This window comes from Centrocercus urophasianus, unplaced genomic scaffold (assembly GCF_019232065.1).
Source record: "Centrocercus urophasianus isolate 14NV4802_14NV808 unplaced genomic scaffold, USGS_Curo_1.0 seq_68, whole genome shotgun sequence".
Classification (NCBI taxonomy): domain Eukaryota; kingdom Metazoa; phylum Chordata; class Aves; order Galliformes; family Phasianidae; genus Centrocercus; species Centrocercus urophasianus.
The window spans coordinates 56,611-82,725 of record NW_024885288.1 but is presented as its reverse complement, the minus strand read 5'-3'; the positions used below and the strand labels follow the sequence as shown (position 1 = coordinate 82,725).

General features: G+C 47.5%; 2 protein-coding genes across 10 annotated transcripts in view; one reads left to right on the top strand and one right to left on the bottom strand.

The window, feature by feature from the left end:
• MAP1A (microtubule associated protein 1A) overlaps window positions 1–19,237 on the top strand; it is a 31,157-nt gene extending 11,920 nt beyond the window's left edge. The window contains exons 2-6 of the mRNA XM_042837120.1: window positions 1,993–2,075; window positions 2,739–2,879; window positions 3,533–12,329; window positions 14,632–14,864; window positions 15,803–19,237. Of these exons, the coding sequence (XP_042693054.1) occupies window positions 3,683–12,329; window positions 14,632–14,864; window positions 15,803–15,958 (9,036 nt within the window). The 5' untranslated portion in view covers window positions 1,993–2,075; window positions 2,739–2,879; window positions 3,533–3,682 and the 3' untranslated portion in view covers window positions 15,959–19,237. The remainder of the gene's footprint in view (window positions 1–1,992; window positions 2,076–2,738; window positions 2,880–3,532; window positions 12,330–14,631; window positions 14,865–15,802) is intronic.
• Window positions 19,238–20,737: 1,500 nt separating this feature from the next.
• Window positions 20,738–26,115, bottom strand: part of PPIP5K1 (diphosphoinositol pentakisphosphate kinase 1) — a 41,609-nt gene continuing 36,231 nt past the window's right edge. For all 9 annotated transcript variants that reach the window (XM_042837126.1, XM_042837125.1, XM_042837127.1 and 6 more), the window contains 3 exons: window positions 24,266–24,403; window positions 23,715–23,828; window positions 20,738–22,517 (listed from right to left, as the gene is read on the bottom strand). In XM_042837126.1, the coding sequence (XP_042693060.1) occupies window positions 21,832–22,517; window positions 23,715–23,828; window positions 24,266–24,403 (938 nt within the window). In that variant the 3' untranslated portion in view covers window positions 20,738–21,831. The remainder of the gene's footprint in view (window positions 22,518–23,714; window positions 23,829–24,265; window positions 24,404–26,115) is intronic.

The following is a 26,115-nucleotide window of genomic DNA, read 5'->3' as shown; positions in this document are numbered from 1 at the left end:
CCTTATCCTGCAGACCTCTCCAGTGCAGCCAGCTGGGCAGAGCTCAGACTTCTGCTGTCCTGATTTTCAGATATCAGTTTCAAATTCCTGTATGTGTGGACAGTGGGCTGACAGTGGATGCTTCTCCTCTAAAAAATTGGAAGGAAAACTCTTCCACAGCCTAACTGAAATCTCCAGCACCTCTCTATATGTGCTATTCCAGCATCTGGCCACCCTCATGGTAAAAAAGTGTTTTCTTGTCCTCAGATGGAACAGCATGTCTCTTAATTTGTGCCTGTTTCCTCTTGTTCTGTCACGGGATACCGCTGAGAAGAGTCTGGCTTTATCTTCATTCCCTACCATCATTATTTGTAAACACTGATAATCTCCTTGCCCCTCCCCCAGCTTTTTTTTCCTAGCCTAAACAACATTCATGCTCTCAGCCTCTCGTATGAAAACACTTTAGTCCCTTAATCATCTTCGTGGCCCCGCACCATTTGTGCCTTCCATCTGCCACAGCTGCTGGTTCCATAGCTTGAACTCTTTCTTTCAAGTATGAAGGGGGCAGCTCCTCTATGGGGTGGGAGGATGTGAGCAGAATGCTAACAAACCCTGCTTTGTTTGCCCCTCTCAGCAGTGACAGCTCAGCTGCTTAGGCTTGAATGACAGGCATGGCAAAGAGCAGCAGTATTTCAATGCCTGTTAGTCCTGCAGATAGCCCCTCTCCTGCAGCTGCTCTTGTCCCCCAAGGCTGCCTGCAGCCCTTGGGCTGGCATTGCCTCTGGGGCGCTTTGGTACCTGGTACTTGGAAGGATAGGATGCTCGTGTGCACCACTGAGCATGCTCTGGGCCTGAGAACCCTCCCTTTCAGGACAGCAGGCACTGATCTTTCTTACAAAAAAAAAAACACACAAAAAAACAAACAAAAAAAAACTGATCAGGGCCCTGGTTATGTCAATATCTTGCCAAATCCCCATGTAATTCCCATCCTGAGTGCCTTTTTGTACTACCAGGCTCTTGGTCTTTGGCAGATTCTTGTCTGGATGCCTGTTTGCAATTCATACATGAGAGAGACAGCAGAGCAGGAATTCCAGATCTTTTCATAGCAGCAGTTCATTTCTAGTAGTGTGGGTTTAAAGAAAACACGCGCATACACAAAACCTCACTAAGGGGAAAAGAAACTTACTAATGACAAGAAATTTGGTTTCAGTGCTGCACCACTCCAGTGAAGGGTGAGTTGGCAGTCACCTTCATCAGCTGGCTTTCAAAACCTTGTGGTGACTAAAGCTTGGATAACATCCATAGATAACTCTCCATGATGTATGCAATGAGGAAAAAATTTCTCATTGTGGCCTTCTCATATTTAAAGAGAGCGTATAAACAGGAGGGGGAGCAACTGTTTATGTGGGTTCATAGTGATATAACAAGGGGGAATGGTCTTAAACTGAGACGGGGCGTTTAGGTTGGATATTAGGAGGAAGTTTTTCACCCAGAGGGCGGTGAGGCACTGGCACAGGTTGCCCGAGGAGGCTGTGGATGCCCCATCCCTGCAGGCATTCAAGGCCAGGCTGGATGTGGCTCTGGGCAGCCTGGGCTGCTGGTTGGCGACCTGCACAGAGCAGGGGGTTGGAACTGGATGAGCACTGTGGGCCTTTGCAACCCAGGCCGTTCATAGATTCTATGAAAATACTTCTGTTTGGGTGAGATAATCAATCTATGTCAGTGTGTGGAGTGCAGCTGTCTGGCACAAGCCAGTGGTTTGATATATCAGGCACAGTGGACTTCAGAACACACTGGAGTTGAGTTGCAAATTATGCTAATCCATAACTAAGATTTTTTTTTTTGTTACCTGAGAAGGTTTGCTTTGGTCTGTCATACTTGTTTACTAAATTGCGTCTGGAATGTAAGTTGTATCTTTGCAATCAAAGTCACGTTGAAGTGAAATTTAAGAAGCTTAAACATTGGAATACAGTTGTTTTCTTACCAGCTTCTCTTTTCCTGTTTAATTTCTAGGCCAAAGAACCCTCCATCACCGGAGTGATACTCTGGAGACAGTGATCCTGGTAAACCCCAATGTGGACAGCATTGTGTCCGAGGTAAGAACCGGGTGCTGGGGGATTTCCTCCGTGTCAGATTCCTGGCTGATGTTTAACACAGAAGATCATGATCACATTTAGCACGACCTCAGCCACGCTGCCAATCTGCTGCAGGATGTCATGACACCAGATGTTCTGGTTTGCCAGCGAGATGTGTACTGTGAGCCAGTATTCTGGGGCAGAGATTACTGCTACACAAGGAGACACACAGGAACAGTTGGTTCCTCCTGTCCCAGCCCTGTAGGAAGGAGCCGCTTCCTGGAGCAGTCAGTGCCTCTAGAATTGTTTGATGTTAATTATTTCCTGGGAGCTCGTAGAGCTTCCCAATGAACAGGGTGGAAGGTTTCTGAACCCTGAGCATTCTAGTTTGATGAGAGTCCAAATGCACCAATCTGACATGGCAATGTAACGCCAAACATTTTAACTCTGGCCTACTTTCCTAATGTGAATTACAACGTGATGCTGAGCTGCGTCAGGTGGGCAGTGGAACTGCCTTCCCTGTATAGGGAACTTACATTTTGGCTCTTTGTAAATAGCATGTTAATATCACCTGGAACTGTTTTCACTCTCTGTGTGGTTGTCCTCTCTTCTGTATGCTGAAGAATACAGATAACTTTTTAAAATGCAAATCAAACTAGTGACAGTGCTGTCTCATGGCAACAGGTCCGCTCGCTGGTGTGCGATTCATCAGCCCACAAACTACTGATCTTCTGTGGTCAGAGCTCTGACCAGGAAGGAGACTTGGTCCTGCAGACAGGGACCTTCACTTACCAGAAATTTGCTGAGATACTTTCAGACCCAGAGGTGAGTAAGCAGTAAGTTCAATCCTTCTCTAAGGAGCTTGGAAATGATATCAAACGTAGCTCTACTTATCACGCAGTACAGTCCCGTGGCCTGTATGTCAAAGATGCAGTCCTGACTTTTTAAAATAAGCTCCAGGAAAGAAAATGAATCTGAATAGAATTCAAAGTCTCGCAGTACTAAAACTGTGCAAACTGCTGTATGATTGTTTGCTAGCCAGTTAATGAAGATTAGTTTAGGCAATGATGTATGGCATTTAAAAGGGCATCTCAGGGTTAGAACTCATAAATAAAAAGGGAACTGTTACCTTTAACTCAAGATAGAGACAGATATCCAAAGATGAATAGAAAGAAGTAAGGAAAAAGGACAAGATGGTTTTTGCTGTTGGTTTCTTTCTGGAGGTCTTGTCAGCATGCAGCTCAGGCAGACAGGAAGCATGAAGAACTTCAAAAGAGAGCAGAATGTAGCCCCATACATTTATTTGTAATGGAATATTGCATGTACCCTCAGCATTTCCTGCCTGTAAGGTGCTTGTGAAGTCTTTGGTGTTTCTGCATTAACTGGCTTTTTTTTTTTTTTTTTTTTTTTTTTTTTAAGGGGCTGAATTGGTCTCAGAGCTGTATTTGATCTTTATTTATCTGTGCCTATCTCAATAGGTCACACAGATTCTTAGAAGCACTGATTCAGATATCAAGGCTTCCCTTACTGTGTCGTGCTTGGGAGAAGGAGACTGGAGCAATCTTGGACATCCCCGATTTCAGGATATTATTAATCTGAAACTGAACCCCGATCCAGTTCTGCCAGAAATGGATGGGGTGTCTGAGTTTGCAGAATATGTCTCTGAAACAGTTGATGTGCCATCTCCATTTGATCTTCTGGAGCCACCCACCTCAGGGGGCTTTTTGAAGCTTTCTAAGCCCTGCTGCTACATATTCCCTGGTGGAAGAGGAGATTCTGCTCTCTTTGCTGTTAATGGGTTTAACATCCTTGTGGATGGTGGCTCTGACAGGAAATCGTGTTTCTGGAAGCTGGTAAGGCACCTGGATAGGATTGATTCTATTCTTCTGACCCACATCGGTGCAGACAACCTACCTGGCATCAATGGGCTGCTGCAGAGGAAAGTTGCTGAGCAAGAGGAGGAACAGTCCCAGGGGTCTACCAACTACAGCGACTGGATGAAGAACCTCATTTCTCCTGAGCTGGGGGTGGTTTTTTTTAACGTTCCTGAAAAGCTGAAGATGCCAGAATCGTCCATGAAAGTAAAGAGGAGCATCGAAGAAGCTTGCCTGACACTGCAGTATCTCAACAGGCTTGGCATTAAATCAGAGCCCCTCTACAGGGTGGTGAGCAATACCATTGAACCTATCACGCTTTTCCACAAAATGGGAGTGGGTAGGCTGGACATGTATGTACTGAATCCTGTCAAGGACAGTAAGGAAATGCAGTTTCTAATGCAGAAATGGGCTGGTAATAGTAAAGCAAAGACTGGCATAATTCTCGCAAGCGGGAAAGAAGGTGAAATTTCCGTTCCCTATCTCACGTCCATCACAGCCCTGGTGGTGTGGCTGCCAGCCAGCCCAACAGAGAAAATTGTAAGGGTTCTGTTTCCTGGAAATGCTCCTCAAAATAAGATACTGGAAGGTCTTGAGAAACTCAAGCACCTGGATTTTCTGAGGTACCCGGTGGCTACTCAGAAAGATATCACTGCTGGAATTCCTCCACCTGTGCTCAAGCAGACCAAAATTAAACAGAGAACAGACAGTAAGGAGAGTCTTAAATCTTCCCCCAAGCCATCTGTGACAAAGCAAGCTAAGAAAGAGGAGGCAGTTGAAGAGGGGATTAAAGAAGTAAAACCGGAAGTCATAAAGGATGTTAAAAGTGAGAAAAAAGTTAAAGAACACTCTGAGAAGATTCCTGAGAAACCTGTTAAGCATGAAAAGATAAAGACAGAATCAAATGATGCTCTCAAAGCTGAGAAAAGAAAAATGGCAAAAGACAAAGTTGGCAAGAAGCATCTCAAAGAGAAAGTATCCAAACTGGAGGAGAAGAAAGATAAAGAAAAGAAAGAGATTAAGAAGGAGAAAAAGGACTTTAAAAAAGATGATGGAAAGAAAGAGGAAAAGAAAGATTCAAAGAAAGAAGATAAAAAGAAAGAAACCAAACCAGAGCCCAAAAAATTGTCTAAACCAGACTTAAAACCATTTACTCCTGAGGTAAGGAAAACATTATACAAGGCAAAAGTTCCAGGCAGAATCAAAACTGAGAAGATCAAAGTCAAGCCTGAAAAAGAAATACTCAGTGATCTGAAGACGTCACCAGTGGAGAAGTTGCCAGCAGAGGTGGAGCCAGGAGAGGCTGCCATTGCTGAACAGAGGTTAGTCCTGTCTTCACCAGAAGATCTTACAAAGGATTTTGAGGAACTGAAGCATGAGGAGAAAGGGAATTTGCAGGTGACTCAAGAAATGTCTGATATTGAAATAAGTGATAAATTTAGGAGAGCACTTGAAACAGAGATGAAAGAGCCTGCAGATGTGACGGATCCAAATCAACTTGCAGTGGATCTGATTTTGAAAACAAACATTCCTGATCAGGGACCAACTACTACTGACAGGGAAAAAGAATCACCAGCAGAGGAAAAAGCAGTTCATCATCTAGAACCAAAAGCAGGTCAAGCTGAAGAAACAGAGGATGAAGAAAGAACAGTAGATGAGGATCTTGAGATGAGATACAGTGAGAGAGAAGCTGAGCAGTACAAGGAAGCTCAGCTGTTGCTAGGCAGAGAACAGGTACCATCACACACAGCTCTCACAGCAAAAGGTGCTCTGTCACCTGCATTCAGAGAGGAAGACAGGGAGGAGGAGGAGAAAATCTCCTTGGACAGAAAACAGAGGGAAGCAGAAACAAAGACCTGTGAAGAGTATAACGAGGGGACAGAAGCACGGGAGAAGGCTGAGAAGGAAAAGAGAGAGGGTATGTTAGAAAAGGCAGAACAGGAAGAAAAGGAAGAAAAGTACATGAAGGCAGAACAGAAAGTGGAAAAGATGAAAGATTTCTATGAGCTAAATCAGGATGAGGGGGAGGAGAAATTGTTGACCACTGAAGAAAAGGAAAAAGAAGGTAGTGACATGGGTGAGAAAAGCAAGTTACTTGAAAAGGAGGTAACAAAGGAGGAGTCATTTCTGAGCAGTCTGCCAGTCCCTGCAGCAGCAGCAGTGGAACACGTTTCATACATCCAAGATGAAACTATCCCAGGCTACTCAGAAACAGAGCAGACCATTTCTGATGAAGAAATACATGATGAACAGGAAGAGAGGATCCCGCACTTGAAGTACGATGTCAGTGCATATGACATTTCTGTTCCTGACCACCCCGGCTCTTTTGAAGCAGTACACGGAATACAGGCTGTGCCCGCTGCAGACCTTGCAGCCAAAGGCTATGCTGGCCAGGAGTCTGAAATCTTGGCATACCCTACAAACATAGTGGCAGCACCTCTAGCTGAGGAGGAACATATATCTTCTGCTACCTCCATTACAGAATGTGATAAGCTTTCATCTTTTGCAACTTCAGTAGCAGAAGATCAATCAGTTGCATCTATAACAGCACCACAGACAGAAGAAACTGGGAAAAGCTCTTTACTTCTGGACACAGTAAACAGCATGCCTTCTTCTCGGACTGAAGCAACCCAAGGTGTCGACTATGTGCCCTCCGCTGGCACAATCTCTCCCACATCATCTTTGGAGGAAGACAAATGCTTTAAATCTCCGCTTCCTGAAGATTTCCATGCACTAGCAGAAGGAGAGAGAAAACTGGAAGCTCAAAAAAAGGATCTTCCTGAAGAGGCAGAAGATGAAGAGGAAGAAGATGGGACTCCAAATATTGAAATGCCTGAGAAACTCAGAGGGCATTACAGTGCCCCATTGTTTACTCATGAAGAATGCCCGGATAATGTGTTAATGAACGTCCCCACAGAAGTGATGCAAACTCCAGGCCTGCCGTTGTCTGCTGAAGAAACGCCGTTCTCCCAGGTTGACTCTGCAGAGGCTGAAGAGCGATGCATGAGCCCTGATGATAGTACAGTCAAAATGGCATCTCCTACCCAGTCCGGCCCCACCAGTGCAGGACACACACCTTTCCACCAATCTCCAGTGGAGGAAAAACTAGAAACAGTAGATTCAGAGCTATTTGAAAAGGGAGCGGATGCTACTGCTGAGAAGTCAGAAGGCCAGACTTCTGTTGTGGTGAAAGGAGCCAAGGATGAACCTCTCAGAGATGATGAGGTGTCTGCAGCCAAGTGCAAATATGAAAAAGACACACCCGGACCTGAGCAGCACAAGCTGGATTCAGACAGTGATGTGCCACTGTCTCCTGGGGAGGAGGTGCAGGAAACGCCCATGGGGAAGGAGGAGCTGCCCTGGCTGTCCTACCACAAGCAGGACACAGTGGTGATAGGGGAGGAGGAGGAGCTGCCTGTACTGCCCCATCCCAAGATGGATGTGTTTCTGGAGCCAGGAAAAGAGCTGGAAACCAAATCTGTGGCAGAAGGTTTAATGGGCTTTTCAAAACGTTTGACCGTTGAACCTTTCTCTGCCACAGGAACATCTGTAGGAAGTATGGATTCTCCACAGTTCACACACCAAACCAAATCTGAAAGTGATGAAACCTCACGATTTTCTCCAGAGGATCCCAAATTGGCTTCTTTCACAGAAGAGAATCTTGGAAAAGAAAAATCCCCAGAGATTTCTATGAAGGAGGTGGCTGCAGCAGAAGGAAAACTGCTCTGTTTTGCAGAAGACACCTCAGAAGAAGAAAAGTCCTCCCAGGTTTCAGTTAAAGACATTTCTCCAGAAGAGACCAAATCTATTTCTCTCACTGAGAGTCCCAGCAAGGAAATCTCTTCAGACCTTTTTGTTAAGGGAATTTCTCCAGAAGACATCAAATCTCTTGGTTTCGCAGAGGATAGACCTGTGAAAGAGAAGATGGTGTTTGACTTGACTGACAAATTCCCTTCGGAGGCTGTGAAACCCATGGATTTTACAGAGCAGAGCCCAGATGTGGATGAAAAATCACCAGAAGTTTCTACCAAAGGACTCATAAAAGAAGCACCAAAATCTTTTTCTTGTCCAGAAAGGACCCCAGTGAGAGACGCATCAGCCAGAGACACTTCCAGTGAAGAAATGTCTCCAGATGATAGCAGTTTGTTTTCTCTAACTGGAGAAGGCACATCTAGGGGAAGAACTTCAGGCTTGTTTTCTCAGGAAGTATCTCCAGATGCCAAGAGCTCGCACTTCATAGAACCTGGCCCAACTGAGGGTAAAACGTCATCGCGCGTTTCTACTGAGGATGTTAAATTTTGCAGGATGAAGGAAGGCAGAGAAGAAGAATCTCCAGAAATGGAAGACTTTTACATGAAAGATGTAAGCAACGAGAAGAAAGTATGGTTTCCAGAAGAAGTGGAGGAGCTTCCTGTGCAGGGAAGGCGGCAAAGGTACGATAAGGAGAGAGAGAGCACATTCTTGGATGAGGCACCAGGATATGAAACAAAATCCCTTTCTAAAATGGGAGAAGAGGAGATTCTGTCTCCTGTAGAGCCTGACAGTCTCACCTGGAGAAGAGCAGAAAGGGAAACGTGGGGCTCTAAATACGAGTATCTTCAGGAAGGAAAAGACACTGGAAGAGCAGGGCAGTTACCCAGCGAGGAGGATGAGGTTCTCCACCATGCCAAAGACAAACCTGTGCTAATGCAAGCAGAAGCAGAACGTTTAAATGTGGAATCGTGTGGTTACAAAGAAGAGACACTGAAGAGTACCAAACCTGCAGCGGAAACAAAGAATGTGAAAATAGCTCCTGTTGACATCTCTTTCCCAGACAGTTCTCATCTGTCTTCTCAGTATGTCTCTGGTGAGGAAAGTCAGGGCAAAGTGTTAACTGGAGGCAAAGAAAGGCAGGATCTGTTGCTGACATCTAAACAAGATTACTCCTATTTAGATGATGAGGAGAAAGCTGTCCTAGATATCTATGCAAAGTCACTAGACCAAGCACTGACAGCATCTCCCCTGGTGAGAGCAACTAGCCCTCTGGAAAAGAAGGCTGGCACAACACCAGAAACAGAGAGGCCTTACAAAGTAGATCAGTGTGAGGCACCTCTACAGGAGGAAATCCCATCGAAGCCTGCAGAGAAAAAAACAGGTGTCAGTGGTTTATATCAGGAAATAGATAGAAAGCAAGAGGATGGGTACAAATCCATCGATGCTCTCTATGACTCTACTGGAAGCAAAGAGCAGATGGCAGCAGCATCTGCTTTGTTGCAGTCAGCAAGACAAGCATATGAATACGTAGCAACATCCACAGAAGACAGTGCTGCAGTGTCAGGGCAGTATGCACACTCCTCTCTTGGACAAGTGCCTCCTCAAAAAAGTAGTGCTGCAAGCCCAGTAGCATATCTTCCAGAGTCCCATTCCAGGAGCCCCCTGGACTCTCCTTCCCGAGAGGAAGAGGTCTGCAGATCCAGAAGTGATGACAGTTCTATGAGACAAGAGCAAGAAGAAAGAGAACCAACTCCCTACCCTGATGAAAAAAGTTTCAAGTATGCTGACATCTATGAGAAGATAATTGTATCTGGAGTTGGACTCTCCTCTTTCACGTCTGAGAGTGCAGACATTCCAGGTCACGCTGACAAGGTGCCAACAACAGCACCAAGCTTTCAAAAAGATCAAAGCTTTCACGTCTCTGCAAAGGAAGAAGAATCCTGCCTTTATACCTCTGCTGAGAAGGAGTTGTCATCTCCAGCATCCCCTAAAGATAAAGCAGATGCAGCCTTTGAGTATGCAGACATCCACGAAAAGTACCTGCCCTTGTCTGAAACAGGTAAACCTAGGCTGCCCGAAGAGCGGGAAGAACTGAAGGTGTCCTGCGCTTTGCCAGGAGAACGGGGCTCTGAATGTCACCCATCATCTGCAGCCACAGCGTTTGTCTCTCCCACAGACACATTTTATCAAGAAAAATCAGCAGCCCATACTGATGCTGCTTGTCCAGATAAGAACATCATTTTGTCTAGCCAGAAACAGATACCTCTACCCCTGAAATCCAAAGGCCAAAATCTGAAAGATGTATACTATGAGAAAGCAGGTCAAGGGGAAGAAAACATGAGCGACTCAGAGTTAGAAAAAGGTGCTAATGAGAGATCTGAAAAGGAGTTCAAACTCCACAGCCCTGACCAAGCTGCCGGCACAGTCTACGCACACATCTCAGCGGAGGAGGAGTTCTGTGTGTCAGAACTGCTTCTGCAAAGCAAGCGTGAGGACTCCATTTCACCCACTTCTACTGCCTCGTCACCTTCCGAGCCATTGTGGAAAGAGGATTATGGCATTAGGAAAACCACACCAGCCACCGTTCTGGGGGCGCGTGTTGCTGGCTACAGTGACCTGCCAGACACAGGCAGAGATGAGCAGGCTTCAGAAATGTGCCATTTAAGCCAAGATTCTTTGCAAAAGAAAGAGGATACTGGAAAATCCACAGAGGAATCACATTTCTGTGTAACAGATTATCCAAGTACAGAGGTGGTCTTGGAGTGCTATGAGCAAGCCACGTATTTGAAGTCTGCTTCTGAAAAGCAGAAAGAAGAATGCAAAAAGGTCCCAGCAGGAGAGGGCAGAGTGATGGCTTTCTCTTCTGGATTTGAATGCTCACCGCTAGGGAAGAGCGAAACATCTAGTGTGTTCAGACACGAGCAAACCTCAGCAAGTCATTCAGGGGATAGTTTTCTTCCTTTAAAGGTTCCCCGTGCTTTGTCCTCAGGCCAGGAGAAGAAAGATGAGTACTTGGAGGTTTCTGAGAAGGTCAGTAGCCATAGCTCATCTTTAACTAAGTTCTCACTGCTGAGTCCATATGAAGAGGATAAACTGTTCTCCAAAGCTGTGGAGAAAGAGTCTGTGCCCAAAGAGCAGCTGAAAGATGACTCTTCCAGCCTGTCAGAGGAACCATCGTCTGAAGCAACAACTCCTGTAATACCAACTACAGCAGAAAGTTTTTACTCCCATATGCTTTCTGCATACTCAAGTGCCGGAGCAGAACCAACTACCAGGAGTCTTTGGGATGCACCTCTACAGATTCCAGACAGTGCTGCTAGTACCCATGCAGCTGAAACCAAAGACTTTGTGTTAGCTGAAGAATACGGTTCTGCACTCAGTAGTAGCGTGGGTGGCAGTACTCTGCCATGCAGGAAAGAGTACCAAAGTTCACAGCCCGCATCGTTCTCTGCAGAGAAACAACAGCAACCCTGTGTAACTAGTCCTGAGCAGAAGGCACCATTTACAGGGCAGCCGATGACACTGACATCCCTCCCTGATGTATTGGCATCATTTCCTCATCATCAGCATGACGATAAAACCACAGCCAATGGTCCAACAGAGGTGAGCACCAGTCTGCAAGCTTTCCAAAGCACATACCATTCAGCAGAGGCAAAAGATGACAAAACATGCCCTGATTCTGACAGCAGTTTTTCTCCATGCACAGGCAAAGAGGACACAGAGAGACAGAGCCGTCCTTCCTCTCTGATGTCCCCCGAACACAGTTTCCAGCCCTTTTTCCCAGATGTGCAGAGGGGTGGAAGAACAGAAGACCATGGAGATGCTTCCCATGAGATGGAGGCACGTTTAGGAGGCAGTTTTGACTGCGGACAGAAAATTTCCTCACGTGAATACAAGCAGAGGAAGGGAGAACTGTCGCCCTCATTCATTAACCCGAGCCCTCATGAGCTCTCTGAAGACAGTGACCTCTCACAGGAGGAAGGCCACACTTCAGTGCAAGGAAGACCACCCCACACTAGTAGTAGCCCTGCACAAACAGCCGCAGTGGAGGAAACTCCTCCGACATCAGTGAGTGATTCTGGAACTTCCCAGTCAGACTCCGATGTCCCTCCTGAGACAGAAGAATGTCCATCTATCACAGCGGATGCCAACATGGACTCAGATGAAGATGCTGATTTCCTCCCAGTGGACAAAGCTGTTGGGAGCGCTCATCATGTCAGTTCTAGGTCCAGCCATGATCCTCAGCCTGTTCCAATGGTAGATCCCCATCCTCATCCACCTCACCCCGATGTCTGCATGGTAGACCCTGATATGTTAGTGAATGAGCAAAGCATGAGTAGAACTGATAAAATTTCAAAGAAAGACTTGAAAGAAAAGAGCAAGAGTGTGAGAAAGCCTTTGAGCAAACCCAAATCTTCCTCTCCTGCTCGTAAATTAGATGTGAAAGGGAAACGATCACCCACTCCTGTGAAACAGCCATCGGACAAATCTCCAAAATCTGCCACTGCCAAAAAAGAAAGAGATGGAGGAGAGAAGCCCAAACCACGTGGTGTGCTGGTGCAGCCTCCTCACACAGAGGATGAGTTAGCCCGGAGCAGTCACAGCAACCCTGGCAAGAGCCTTGTTAATGGCATCAAATCAAATCCTGGTAAGAGATTCTTCACTAAATGTCCATTTTCTTTTCAGGTTCAGAGCTGAGAAACCGCAGCAAGCTAAATGTAGCAAAGCAAAGAACAGGACTTCTTAGGCATAAGAAGTCAAAGCAGTGAGAAAAGATGTGGTCACACAACTCACACAAAAATCCTGGAGCCTTGAGGTAAACTCTGACTCTCTGTAGAGCTGAATCCAGCCACCTCTTCAGAGAGTCCTGGGAAACTTAATTCAGAACCCAGTTCTGGGTGATAAATACCGCTGCATCGTCTCCGTTTCTGAGCTGAGAGCCCGCAGTGCCAGGCTCTGTGCAAAGCACAGGCCACGTGGAAATCATCTGCCCCAGATCCTTGATACTGAGTGCAAGATGAGCCAGCAGGAGGGCAGTGCCTGGGAGGATGGAGAAAATGAAAACACTGCTGATGTGCTGTGGTCTCAGCAGATGATCACTGTAGGCACTCTGGCAAAGAGAGGGTGTAGGAGAAGCAGAGGAAGGGCTGCCGGGGCTTTACCAGGCACCTCCTCTTGAGTAAGAGCAGCCAAAGAGGAAGACCTGAAAAGAAAGCCCATATGTGTGTGTTGCAAATGTATCTCAGGTGAGAGAAACTTGTGTCACTGACAGATGGCATCACTGACAGCAAGGGGGTGGACAGGCCAAGCGACTGATATAAGAGGGGTGGCCAGCAGGGACAGGGAGGTGGTTGTCCCCCTCTACTCTGCCCTTGTGAGGCCCCATATCGAGTACTGTGTCCAGTTTTGGAGCCCCCAGTACAGGAAAAACAGAGAGCTTTTGGAGAGCACCTCCCCTATGAAGACAAGCTGAGGGAGCTGGGCTTGTTCAGCCTGGAGAAGAGAAGGCTGTGGAGTGACCTCATTGCAGCCTTTCAATACCTAAAGGGAGCCTACAGACAGGAGGGGAGTCAACTCTTTGAAAAGGTTGATAACTACAGGACAAGGGGAAATGGTTTGAAGTTGAGGAAGGGGAGATTTAGGTTGGATGTCAGGGGGAAATTCTTTACAGAGAGAGTGGTGAGGTGCTGGAACAGCTGCCCAGAGAGGCTGTGGATGCCTCATCCATCCGTGGAGGTGTTCAAGGCCAGGTTGGATGGGGCCCTGGGCAGCCTGGGCTGGTATTGAATGTGAAGTTGATGGCCCTGCATGTGGCAGGGGGTTGGAGATCCGTGATCCTTGAGGTCCCTTCCAACCCTGGCCGTTCTGTGAGTCTGTCAGTCTGTCAGTGCGGTGGGCAGTCAGAGGAAAGTAGTGGGTGAAGCAGTGAAATGGCTGCGGGGCTCTGCAAGGGGATGTGATCTGAAGAGGTGCTGAACACCGACTTTCATGAACAGCTGGCACAGAAACGAGGTCCAGCAGAGAGCCTACAGCAGGATATTAGCAGTGTGTCTGTACAGAATGGCTGTGTCTTGAAACCACCATGCAGAAAGTAAAGATGCAGTGCCTGGGTGCGTAAGCCTGAAGGGAAGCTTACAACAAATATACAGGATTTTTGTGCTCAGAGAAGTGCTCCTAGTTGCCCAACTCTAAACTTGGGATGAGGAATAGAGACCAGGGGTTGTGATGGGTGGGGATTTGTTTGTGCTGCAGCTAGGCAGCACAAGGAGATGTACAGGATGGTGTTGGCAGCTTTATGCTCACAGAATGAAGTGTCCAGAATAGAGAGCAGAAGACAAACGCCTTTGCGACTCCACAGAAGGGGCAGTCCTTCCACGGGTTGTATCTATATATGCATATATACTGCTGAGTACAATAACATCTTTCATCTCATAAACATAAAAAGCAGCAAATTAAGAAAAAATGTAGAAAAGTAGCAGCAGTGTTGCTAGGAAAGCGTTAGAGTCCATGGAACAGCAGTGATTCTCAGGGATGGCAGAAAGCCAGGGTGGAACTTCCAAAAAAAACCCACTGCAGTTGAGAAAGGCACACAGAGGTCAAAGCACAGGTTTCTTTAGCAAAAGTAGGTTATTAAACAAAAAGAAATAAGCTAGAACTAAGTACTGATTGGGATAACAACTCTGCAAAAGCTAATAATGGAACTTTTGCTTCCCTTCTTCAGGAAAGAGTTCAGAGCCTAGAGCCCCCCAGTCCATCCTCAAAGAACAGCAGAACTCCCTTTCCCATTATTTCCTTCCAGCACTGGCTCAGAAATCCACCCAGATTGTTTCTGAGCCCAGATAAATCTTAACTGCGGGGAAAAACCTTTCTGAAATCCCTGTTCCTCGGTGTGAATTTGTGTTTGTTCACTCCAGAAGGGTTTTGATAGCCTCTGCTTTCTTTTTCCAAAGCTTCCAATAGTCCCAAAAGCAGTTTGCCTGTGCCCACGGGGCCTCCTGTCTATGTGGACTTGGCTTACATCCCCAACCACTGCAGCGGAAAGAACACAGATCCAGAGTTCTTCAAACGAGTTCGGGCGTCGTACTATGTTGTGAGTGGGAACGATGCGGCCAACGGAGAACCAAGCCGTGCAGTGCTGGATGCGCTCCTGGAAGGGAAGTCTCAGTGGGGGGAGAACCTGCAGGTAGGTCATAGGACTGCCAAAGAATGCGTGTAATGTTCCATGTGTCACAAGCACTGGAGAGAAAGGGCGTGTGACAAACACGCTCAGAGGAAGTCTCTAAGAGGGTATAAACGGTACTGGGCACGCGTTGCTCTGCAGTTTTTGTAGAATGTTCTGAAGAGGAGGAGGGCACCCTCAGGATGATGTGAGTGCAATCAGGTGCTCTCCATTCCGCGTCGTTCCGAGGAAGCATGTAGAGATCGTGCGTGCCTGCTCATCTGCTCCACGATGAGCCTATCAGCGAGTGAAAACAAGCAGCGCTGCAGCCTACATTTCATCACAACGTCCTGTGGCACTTGTTGCTAGCCCTTCTTGCTCAAAGACTTTATTAGTGACAGATGCTAACTTTCATTAGTGATTTAAAAAAAAAAAAGTATTCTTAGTCATGTTTCCTGCGTAGTCAGGTCTGTAGGAGATCCAGCAGGGTGGGCACTGTTTCTGAAGACAGAAACAGGAAAGCATGTGTGCTCTGTCAGATGAAGCAGCCTTAGATTTCAAAGTCCTGGAGCTGCACGCTGGGGTCAGGAGGTATACGAAGTCCAGAATCGGCCCAATAGGAGTGACATTCAGCACTGTCCCTTCTGACACTGAGGGTTCTTTCTAAGGCTGTTTTTGGAGCGCTGCTGATGGTTTCCCCTGTACGGCAGCCGTTTTCAGCGTTATTGTGGTAGTACTGCCAGATTGCAGCCAACTCAGAGCCTCGTTGTTCTGGTACTGCATAAAGTAAAGCAGCAGCTCTGCCTTGGAGAATCTGACATCTGAAAGACATTAAGTAGAACAAGCAGTACCAAGGGGACAGTGTTCCAAAATCAATGAGAAATTTTAGCCTTGGCTTTTACAGGCAATGTTTATGACTGCAGTTGTTCTCAGATAATCACGTCTGCTTCTTTTTTCCCCAGGTGACGTTGATCCCAACACATGATACTGAGGTGACACGGGAATGGTACCAGCAGACACATGAGAAACAGCAGGAGCTAAACATCATGGTACTGGCAAGCAGCAGCACTGTTGTGATGCAGGACGAATCTTTCCCAGCCTGTAAGATTGAATTCTAAATCTCCCAGCCCCACTTCACGTTCATTCATCGACTCCAATCACCGATGCAACATCAGAGACGCCATCTAATCACAGTCCAGGTCTTCTCTGGTTTAATCCTTTACATGGTTCCCATTTGTCAGGCAATCGGGTACCCATCTAGCTCAGCACTGGATGCCGTGAGAAAGAAGTGCAGGGCTCTGTAATATTCTGGACTGAGCTTAGTTTTGTGCAAGAGCAGTTGCAGGCCAGGGGCGCTTCCACTTTCCCTGCTTTATTCTGCTGCCTGTACAGTTTCTGTAGGCTATCTTGGCTGCCTTGCTGCTATGAGAGCTTGTTCCACTCTCTTCCTGGCTGCCTTGCCATTTAACTTGTAGCACCACGACCCTCGTCTTTCTGGTGAGGGCTAAAATGCTGCTGCTGCATGTTGACGGTGTTTGGGGGCAGGGAGATAGAGAAGAAAACTAATTTGCAAAGTAAATGGACTGAGATAATGAGGGAAAGTCAAACTTTCCAATCACAGGGTGACAGTGAAGGGCATTCTTCCATCTCCCATCGTGAGCATACAGGTGGTGTTCTAGGTGAGGAGATTTGTACTCCAACTGGGCAGGGCCACTGCTGGCCACTTCTGCAGGCTTCTGTCCCAAATACTTGCTTGCAGACTCCTGCAATGCTGGCTCTCTGTGCTCAGGAGCCATACTGAATGACATCTTGGGTTGAGAGGAGAATGCTCAGCCTGTTGCTCTTTGCTGCGAAGAGCACATTCCTAACCTGCTAACTTGAGTTTTGCACACCAAGTGGCCAATCTGCAGAGGCACAGAGGGGCCGCTACCTGAACAGTCACACTTGAGAGAATCCAAACGCACAACCACAGCCGGTTCTAAAGCAGAAGGGCTGCAACAACCTGGCCTCTGTTGGCCTATGAGCTTTGAGAAACCTCCCCACTGTGGTAAACCAAAGGTTTTACTAAGGAGTGTGGTGAGGCAGCTGAGGAACTCGCATGCCATACTGAGATGGTAGTGTCTGGCCCGTAGGGCTGATGTGGGCCAGTTCTGCAAGCAACAGCAGCTTCTTTGCTACATGTATGCCAACAGCCCAGCTTCTTACCTGTGTTCAAGCATTGTTGCCTAAACTGCCCCCGTCAAAAATGCACACCCAGGATTTGGAGACTAGAACCTGTGGGATGAGGAGGAAGGACGCATTGCAGAAACACCTGGGGGAAGTAGATCAGTGACTGTGTTAGCTCATAGCTTCTCCATACCTGTTTCAGGGATGTACATGTGTTGCCAGCACAGAGGAGCTACTTGTGGTTGCAGCTGGCAACCTGTGGTGTCTTTGCTGTATGGCCACCCTGGCAAGCAATGTAGCTGTGTGCTCCGAGGGCACCATTGCTGCTGAACCCAGAACCTCCTTGGCATACAAGCCCATTCCAGCCGTGGGGCTGCCCCTGCAGGGGAACCAATTCTGAGAGTGCTGGTGCCCAAGTGCGCTGCGTCAGCAGCAGCAGGAAGCCTTTGCCAGAACCTGGACCATCTTATGATAGGGATGACTTTAACTTTCTGTAAGACAAAATGAGCAGCAGTAGGTTGTGCTCCTCTGACGAAGGAGAGATGAGATAGAAAGCACTGTTGCAAGGCTTGGCATACAAGTATTTCCATCTGCTGCGTCACCCACTGTGCTTGGCCCTGAGCCGAGGTCTGATTCCACAGTAAGTATCCCAGGACGATGGGCTGTACTTGCCTAGGACACTTCATTTTCTTTGCTACTGTTTTCTAGCAGCTGACACAAAGAAAATGCTGCTTAGAAAATTGCTCCTAGAACTAAAATGGAGCTTCTAGGGAATGGGTTTATTTTGCATTTAATTTATATATTTATTGATCTTAAGCTGCTTTTTGTTTGGATTTACTGTTTTAATTTATACGTGTTAACTGTACACTACGTGCTCTTGGTGTCAGCTCAGAGGTTTCTCAGTACAAATACTTAGATGCTGCAATTTGAAGAACAACAAAAGGACCACGGAGAATTTGCTGGCAACAGAAGGGATCTCTGCTTGCAGCCTGCGAGGCTATGTCTGAAACCCAGCAGCTGCAGGACAAAGCCTGAGGCTAGCAGCCTCTCCCTTGGGACAGTCAGCCCTTTCAAACATACTCCTTGGTAGGAGTGTGTGAACTTACTGGGGGATTTCTGAAATCCCTGGGCTATATTCACATTAACCATGGAATCACAGTGTTTCTGCCAGAATAAATGTCATTCTCTGCAACCCAGTGGGATTATTTTCTATGAATGTCAGGTAAAGCAAGCAATTGTAGGCAGTAACGGACCTACTTATGCTTTTCCCAGACACTGCTCTGGGGTTTTGCCTTCGGTGCTTTGGGGAGATCCTGGTTCACTTGTCAATGGGACTGGATGGCAGCCATCTGCAGGAATAAAATGCCCAATGTCCAGTGCCGGGTAGCTAGAGAAATAAACATGACCTCTTCATTGACTGGGTCCTTGGATCCCTCAGCACGGCTAGGTATAAAAGCTGATGCACTAACTTTAGATAGACCCACATATGAATGTTTCTCAATTTTAAACTTGAAGCAATTCTAACTAAGCAGTAAGAGTGAGGCTTTGCAAGGTGCCTGCATCCTCCCAGCAGGAGTGCAGTTGTTGGCACATGTTTCAGTGCAAACGCTTGCCCTCTGCACGCTGTGCTCCTGCACTCTGCAGCTGTGCTGCTCAGACTGCTCAATCTTTCCCCAGTTCAATTCTGTGTCCTCAAGACTCCACAGTTTTTTTCAGACTTTTGTGGCAGTTTCTTCTGCCTTCAGTTCCTCTCTCTCCCTTGTGATCTTCTGAAACTATGGGGAAAAAGAACTGTATAAATTCCAATTTGTAAAGAGTCAGACTCTGCTCAGCCTGCAGGAGCCAGCAGAACCCATCCAGAGCCAGAGGTAATAGAACACTACAGAGAGAAACAGTTAAACTCTGCTTTTGCTTGTTTCTGCATGTGGGCAACAACACGTAATCTTCCTGTATGTAATAGGTACAAAATACTATTTTAAACCTATAATTAAAAAAGAAAAAAGTGAACGTCTTAACTGTATTGAAATGGCAACTTGTGCTCCCAGCTTCTATGCTAAATGTTTTAAAAACAGAGCCCTGATTCTTTTCTTCAGCATCATATTTCTGTTTGAATTTAGTTCCTCAACCTCTGTCCTTTTGCCCTTTTCCATATGAAATACTCTGTAACTAACTACTGTCAAGAGAGGAGCCCAACACATTAATAATAAAGCCACATTAATTGCGAACAAGAACACTTCCAGCTGTTTCAAACCATTCTTTAAGTGTGCATGGTGTGGGCAGGGGTGTGCAGCACTGCTTCTCCCCATCTGCTGCCGTGGCCCAGCCCTGCCCTCAGCCCTGCAGAAGGGATGCCCAGGCTGGGGCAGATCTGCCTCCTGGGGAGGGCTGCTCACTGTTGCAGTCCCAAAGCCGTCTCCTGGCCCTTGGGGGTGCCCGCAGGCACAGCTGTGTGTGCAGCCACTGCAGTGTATGCTGCCTCACAGAACTGCACCGCAGCCCTCTGTCCATCCTCTGATCCTCAGGAACGGCTGCTCTGCCTGGCACAGCTCCCCTGGAACTGGAAACATCCCCCGAGTGTGGGAGGCACAGCTGGGCAGTGCCAGCCTGGAGCCAGCGGTCAGCAGGGCGTGCAGCAGGGCCTGCACATGGTGCTGGTGCAGCGTGATGAGGCCCATCCGTATGGCAGCAGCACACCTCTGCCCTGCTGCACAGCTCCTCTGAAGGGAAAGTAACTCTTTTGGGCTCTTCTGCTGCTCAGCTGAAAACGAGGACAGAAGCTACCTGCTCCTGCTGTGCCCGGCTGCAGTCAGGTTGGGCTGAGGCCACCAGTTCAGCTCCTCTGCTGCTCAGGTGCCCTTTGGAGGAAACACTGCACCGAGGAACACAGAGCAAAAAAAAAAAAAGGCAGGGACGGGGCTGCAGATCTCAGAAGAAGCTGCAGTGGGAGGGGAGTGCACCACTGTTTGTGCAGCATGACAGAGAGCTCAGGGCGGCTGGTGGCAACAGCTGGGCCCTTCGTGGGCCTGAGAGGAGGACCACAGCAGGGCAGAACTGCAGCAGTGCACAGGCATTGCCTGAGGGCCCTGAGAAGGATCTGGAGAGCTACTCCACACGGCCAACTCTCAGGACCAGGCCACACCAACGCCTAGCAACCTCAGCCCTGATAGGCACAGGCCAGGGAAGCTGCTCATCCAAACCTGAATACCATACTGCCAATAAAAGCCAGAGCTCTTCCATGAGCACACAGCAGGCCTTCTCCCAGATCCCAGCACAAAGCCCTGCAGAAAGGGCGTGGGTTTCCTCCTGGGGCAGAGCTGCACTCAAAGCCACTGTAAGATCTACTGCATTTCAAGTACAAATGGACATCACCTGAAACACCCAAACTGAAAGGTAGAGTTGTTGGGCATGAGGAAACATTACACAGGATGTCCTTGGAACCAGTGAGAAGGAAAACATGAGAGTTTTCCAAACACTAACCAGAGTCTTCACTCTACAGCAACCACTGCGGGTTCTGGGCAGCCAGGTCCTCTTCCCCCACACAATCAGTTCTTCAAACAAGGAGAATGAAAAGAAGCATCTGGCTTTCTCAAGCAAACCCCACGTGTACACACTCACTTCAGCAGTGACTTGACCACAGTTTTTTCTTCCTCCAGAATGGCCGAGAACCAGCAAGGCTTGCTGCCCTGAGCATCAGCAAGATCTGGCACACACACACTGCTGCACAAGTCAGCTAAGACAGACACGAGACCCACAGCAGAGATTTACTGTGAACACACATCACAACACAGCACAGAGATCTTTGGGCAGAGCTTCACAAAAACCTATATCGTAGCTACAGACAAACACGCAGACTTGTCCATAAACACAGGAGGCGCAAGAGGCACAGCCCTGTCCTGCCCTCAGGATGCGGCAGGGACTGCTGTGTCAACGTTGCCCTCAGGCTTGCGCTCACAACTCATTTACATAAATATGTATTAAATATTTCTCATTTTATATAGAATAAAGTTTTCTTCTTATTGGTTTCTAATAATCCTGATTTGCTCAAATAGCAGTTTCTCTTAATTTCTGTCACCAAGAGTTCAAAGCTTTACCTCACATGACCCTTGGGGACTAGAAAAACCCGTGTGTGTCCTCCCTGCACACCTCTCTCTGGCTGGATCCCTGGCTCCTGTCAGCCCAGCGCAGCAGGAAAACATTCAAGTCCACTCCAGAGAGAGGTTTTTTTCTTGCAAGTAGCAGTCTTGAACCTGTTCTTCCCATTGCTCTCCTTCTCAAACTCACTCAGAACGCTTTCTCCTTTTCCTATTCTTCCCTCTACTGCCTCTCTGGATCAGTTTTTGGCAGCCAGTAGTGGGGATCAAGAGAAGGAGAAAGAAGGAACAGAGAGAGGAGGCTGATGGTTGTGAAGAACCCGATTACTTTGAGCCCAGAATGCCTTCCCTGAGGGCTGTGGGCCTACTAATCTCCATGGAGCATTTGTCTCCTCTGGACTCACCACTCCAAAAGCCTCAGCAATTCCAATCCTCCACTGTCCCAGTGAGCATACAGCCCTAGGGAAACGCTGAACCAACACAGTGCCACATCCCTGCTCGATGGAGGTGCATTTGTTGTTCGTTTAACATGGCAGATGAAGTATTGTCTCTTGCTGGATGGCAAAGAGCTGGCTTGTGTAGGAGCAGAGCAGACTCTTCCGCAACCTGGAGTCCTATGGACTGGGGACATGGCTTGTTCCATGGACAACCATCTGCATGAAGTGCTGTGCAGGAAGTTGCCTCCAGGCTGCCTCCAGGCTAGAAGCACTCACAGTGTGCTGTCCAGTGAGCTGCTAGTTCTGCTGATCCTCCTGACATGGTGGCTGCAGCCCCTCCACACTCTCCTCAAGAGGCAGCGGTTGTTCCCAACACAGCTGACCAGACAGAAGCTGGTCTGACTGAGCACTGCAGCCCACAAATGGTTCCTCACTCGCATGCTCTGGGTCCAACTCTTCTCCCAGAAGCTCCTCTTCACAGGGCACCAAGATGTTCTTGGCCAGCCAAGACTGATCCAGGCCAGTCATTACCCCTATACCTCCCTCACCTGGCTTCACTCTCTCCCCAGCTGGCCTCATCTCAGACTCTGCACCACTCTTTGGTTTCCCTACGTTAATTGGATCTAACATTTCCTCAGCTGAATCTTCTTCCACCTCCATCACACTTTTTTCCTCCAGGTTAGAGTTCTCCTTTGCCAGCTCCTTCTTGCACAGTTCTGGGAGCACACCTGGCTCTGGGTCCTCATTCCAGGTCTCTGGGGCGCTGGGCTCCGTCACTGACAACCCAGCCATGCCCACTTCCACACCAAGCCCTCCACTATCAGGCTGCCTCTCTTGTTCAGGGGACTGGCTACTCAGCTGCTCCTCATTTTTGGGGGGACTGACGGAAAGTTTCTCAGCGAAGTTGAAACGAGTGCAGCTGTCCAAAGAGGTTGGGGAGGATGGGCCTGCACTGGAGACAGTACTGGAAGGGCCACTGCTGTCTGCAAAGAGGAGGAAAAATCATAAAACATTTAGCTGATATTTCTTAAGCCCAAAGCCTGAGCAAACCCAAGCTGTCACCATCCCGCAGTTCTACAAGAAATGGGTGAGGGTCACCTATGTGTCATGCACCCTGGCAGGAGCTTGCAGCTGCTATTCGGTGTGCAGCAGTTCAGCTCATGAAATCACAAGCACAAAATCCACACTTACATTGTTATACAGTGCTACACTGACATTATAGAGCAACACAAAACTTCATGTTGGGTATTGAGTGGAAAAGCTTTCTTTCATTCCCTCACTATTATGGGACACTCGTCTCTAACCTCACTGCCCTTGGATCCTGCCACACACAATCCCTGAATGCTGAACTACAATTGTCTCTGGAAAAATAAATACTTCTCCACCAGTGACTGTTCTTTTCTTATGCTGTACAGTGAGTGAAACTAGAGAACAGATTTAGATTATATCTAGTCCATTAAAAGGGGGAGGACTAAACAATTGCTGTTGGCCAGATCAGTTCCTTGACCTCAGTGACAGCTCAGCAAATAGTTCTTCAGGCAAAAGGAGCCAACAGCTAGGAGAAGAGCTTACCTGCCTTTCATTGGCAACACTGACTTGTGTTAAGGTGTTTGCTGTTGAACTGTTTGATGGGTCTTTCCCCTTCAAGATGCAGTCAGATCAGCAAAGGGGACAAACTCTCAAGTGAAGTCATCACTTCAGCAGAGACCGTGACAAGCAAGGGGTTACAGAAAAGCCCACAAGTGAAGAGTTAAATGGAAGGCTATCCTCTGTAGAGCTCTGAGTATGGCATGTATGTGGCTGGTGGGTAAGGAAGTGCTTCCACATGCTGACACTGGGTTGGCCATGTGTCATGGAGAAGCACAGAACTTGAGATGAAAATGAAGTGCATTCAGACTCTCCATGTCCTGTGGCACTCAGCAGAGGATGCCTAGAGAGATTATCCATTGAACAGCAGATTTCCCTGTAATACACAGTACTGCAAAGAGCCCCTTTTCCATCTGTCTCTGGGAGCTTTCTACAGGGCATATGACTTAAATCTCCTTTTACCTACTTCCCCATTCTGATACTGTTCCATTGATGGCAAAGCATAAAACCAGTATCCGGCTTCTACCATTCCACCCTCTTCTCCCCTCCCTCTCCATCACATTCACCCCTGATCAAGAAGAGAGCACACTCACACCAAGGGGGCTTATCCGACCTCTGGCGCAATGGGAAAGAGGATGATGACAGAATTCGCTGAGACATAAAGGGGTCCCCTGGTATTTGGCTGCCAATCATTGAATCAAACAAAGCTTTAAGAAAAAAAAAAATACACAGGTCAATAACTTTCAGGCAGAGAGAAAACAGAATGGCCACAATGAGTCTACATTCCCCAGCAACCACTAACAGGCACTCAGGAAAGAGTTTAAGAGTGCACATACAGAGCTGTGTCCACCCCCAGACCCTGGGAACCTGAGCCTTGGATTTCCCAAGCTGGAGCTTGTCTCCAAATCGCTGCGCTGACCAGAAGCAGACAGACCCGGCCAGCCACTCATCCCTCAGGTGTGTGGCCTAGGATGGCTCTGAGCTGGATCCCGCAGCAGACTGTGAGGTTAGAACACCTGGAACAGGCACCTGTGACTGTGCTTGTTGCTCAGTTTGCCCCCAAAATGTAAAAGACCAGAAGTCCTTAACTGCTTGCTTTGGCTCTGCTCTGCCCTACCCAGAGATGAGCCCACCTCATCAGTACCTGCAGTAGACTGAACATGTGATTCACTGCAACTCCTGCACACAGCCGTCAGGAACTCATTGACCTGCCGCAAAGAGAGGGAGTTGTGCAAGGTCTCCAGGGGATAAATGGTGGGAACCATGGAACAGCCTTCAAAACCTGGAAAGAAACGCAATCAGAAAATGAATGGAGTAAACAGCAAGCTAAGTCTCCGCAGGACTACTCACGGCGTAAGGAGCAAGGCAGTCTGGGAACCAAACCACCGCCACACTCAGGACTAAAGTCACCTTTTCTAGGCCAAGAAAATCACCAAATCACCATTAGGCAATCACATGCAGTTAAAGACCTGAAAGCAAGCATCCAGGCATATGCTAAAGGAGGAGGAGGAAACACCTAGCAGCAGCCAGGTTTGCTGCAATGCCCGTGTCTCTTTTGCTAAAATATTTGGTTATGGGGGAAAACCTGGTGTAGTTCCACAGTTTACAGAAGCTAAACAAAACTCGAGTGAAGTCAGCAGAATTTCCCAGGGCTCCCAGCATCGATGTCTCAACTCCAGCCTGAGACACAGACCACCTCATCGGTCAGTCATGGTGCACTGCTGCCTTTGCAAAGACAGGGAAAAGAACCTCTCAGCACGCCTAATATACCTAATATACCCCTCCCCATGCAGCTGTTTGAGCCATGTGTCCCCAAAGAAGACCTCATTGTCTGCAAACCCTGAATCAGTAGAAGTCGTATCAACATCTAACAGACTCTTGCTCAGAGCTAAGCTGAATCACAACCACTCACAATAAATTCTTTGCTATTGAGTCAGCAGCCATTACAGCAAAGCATTTTTCTCTTCATCCAAGCTTCCCGATAGTGCTCTGTGGCACTAAACCAGCCTGAAACTGTCAGAGGAGCAAGAAAGAAATAAAAGTGTCTCTGGGCATATGGGAGTAAGACTCCTTCTGCTCTGCTTCTCTTATTTAAAGATCTCTAAACTCCTTAAGCCCAGGCTTCCCATTCTGCGTGTCCTAAGCTCCCTCCCTTGGAGTTCAAAAAAAAAAATGTAAAAAGGAAAGGAATTGGATCCGTTCCTACAGGTAAGAAAAGTTACTTTGAAATGCAAAAAAGTGTATGGCTCTTGATGCACACACCAAAACTGCAGCTCAGCACACTGACAGGCTAAAATTGGTCCCTGCCCCTACGAACCTGGAGCACCCAGATTGTCTGCTACAAATGTCACTGCTCCAGTCCTTCAGACACCTCCAGATTTTGTCAGTCTTTGCCCCAGTGCATTCATCTAACCCAGGTCTGCAAGAGGCAAGGAACCTGAGCCAGCAGATGGTATTTAGAGTGATTACATGCCATGCAAGGAGGCCACAGATCAGAACATGACCACTTTGCAGTGCTGCATGCATCCACTACCATAACAGCTACTGGAGATGAAGAACCCTCCAGCCATCGAGGGGGGTTACCTACACCACAAAGTGCCTACAAACATTAATTGAGACATGAAGGGTAACAAATCTTTGGCTAGAACAAGGGAATGTGAGACAGAAAAAAAATCACCATGTTGTTCTTTCTCTTGCTGAAAAGTCCTTCCTGAATAAGGAAGAGTGTTTATTCATTATTTTCTCACAGGCACCCTGCGAGACAAAGCTAAAGGAAAGCAGTGAGGTAAAGACTTTAAAGACCAGTAGACTGGAGATGGCGTTGGAGAAGCATAGAGGGAGGCTCATGTCAGCTCTCAACAGAATCTGTCTTCAGAGAGACCAAAGTTGACTCAGCTATCCAGTTATCCAAAGACAATGGAAAGTAGTTTAAATACAAGATAGGGCAAGGCAATGTTGTTGCAAGATACACTGGAGGCACTGACAGGGATGGGA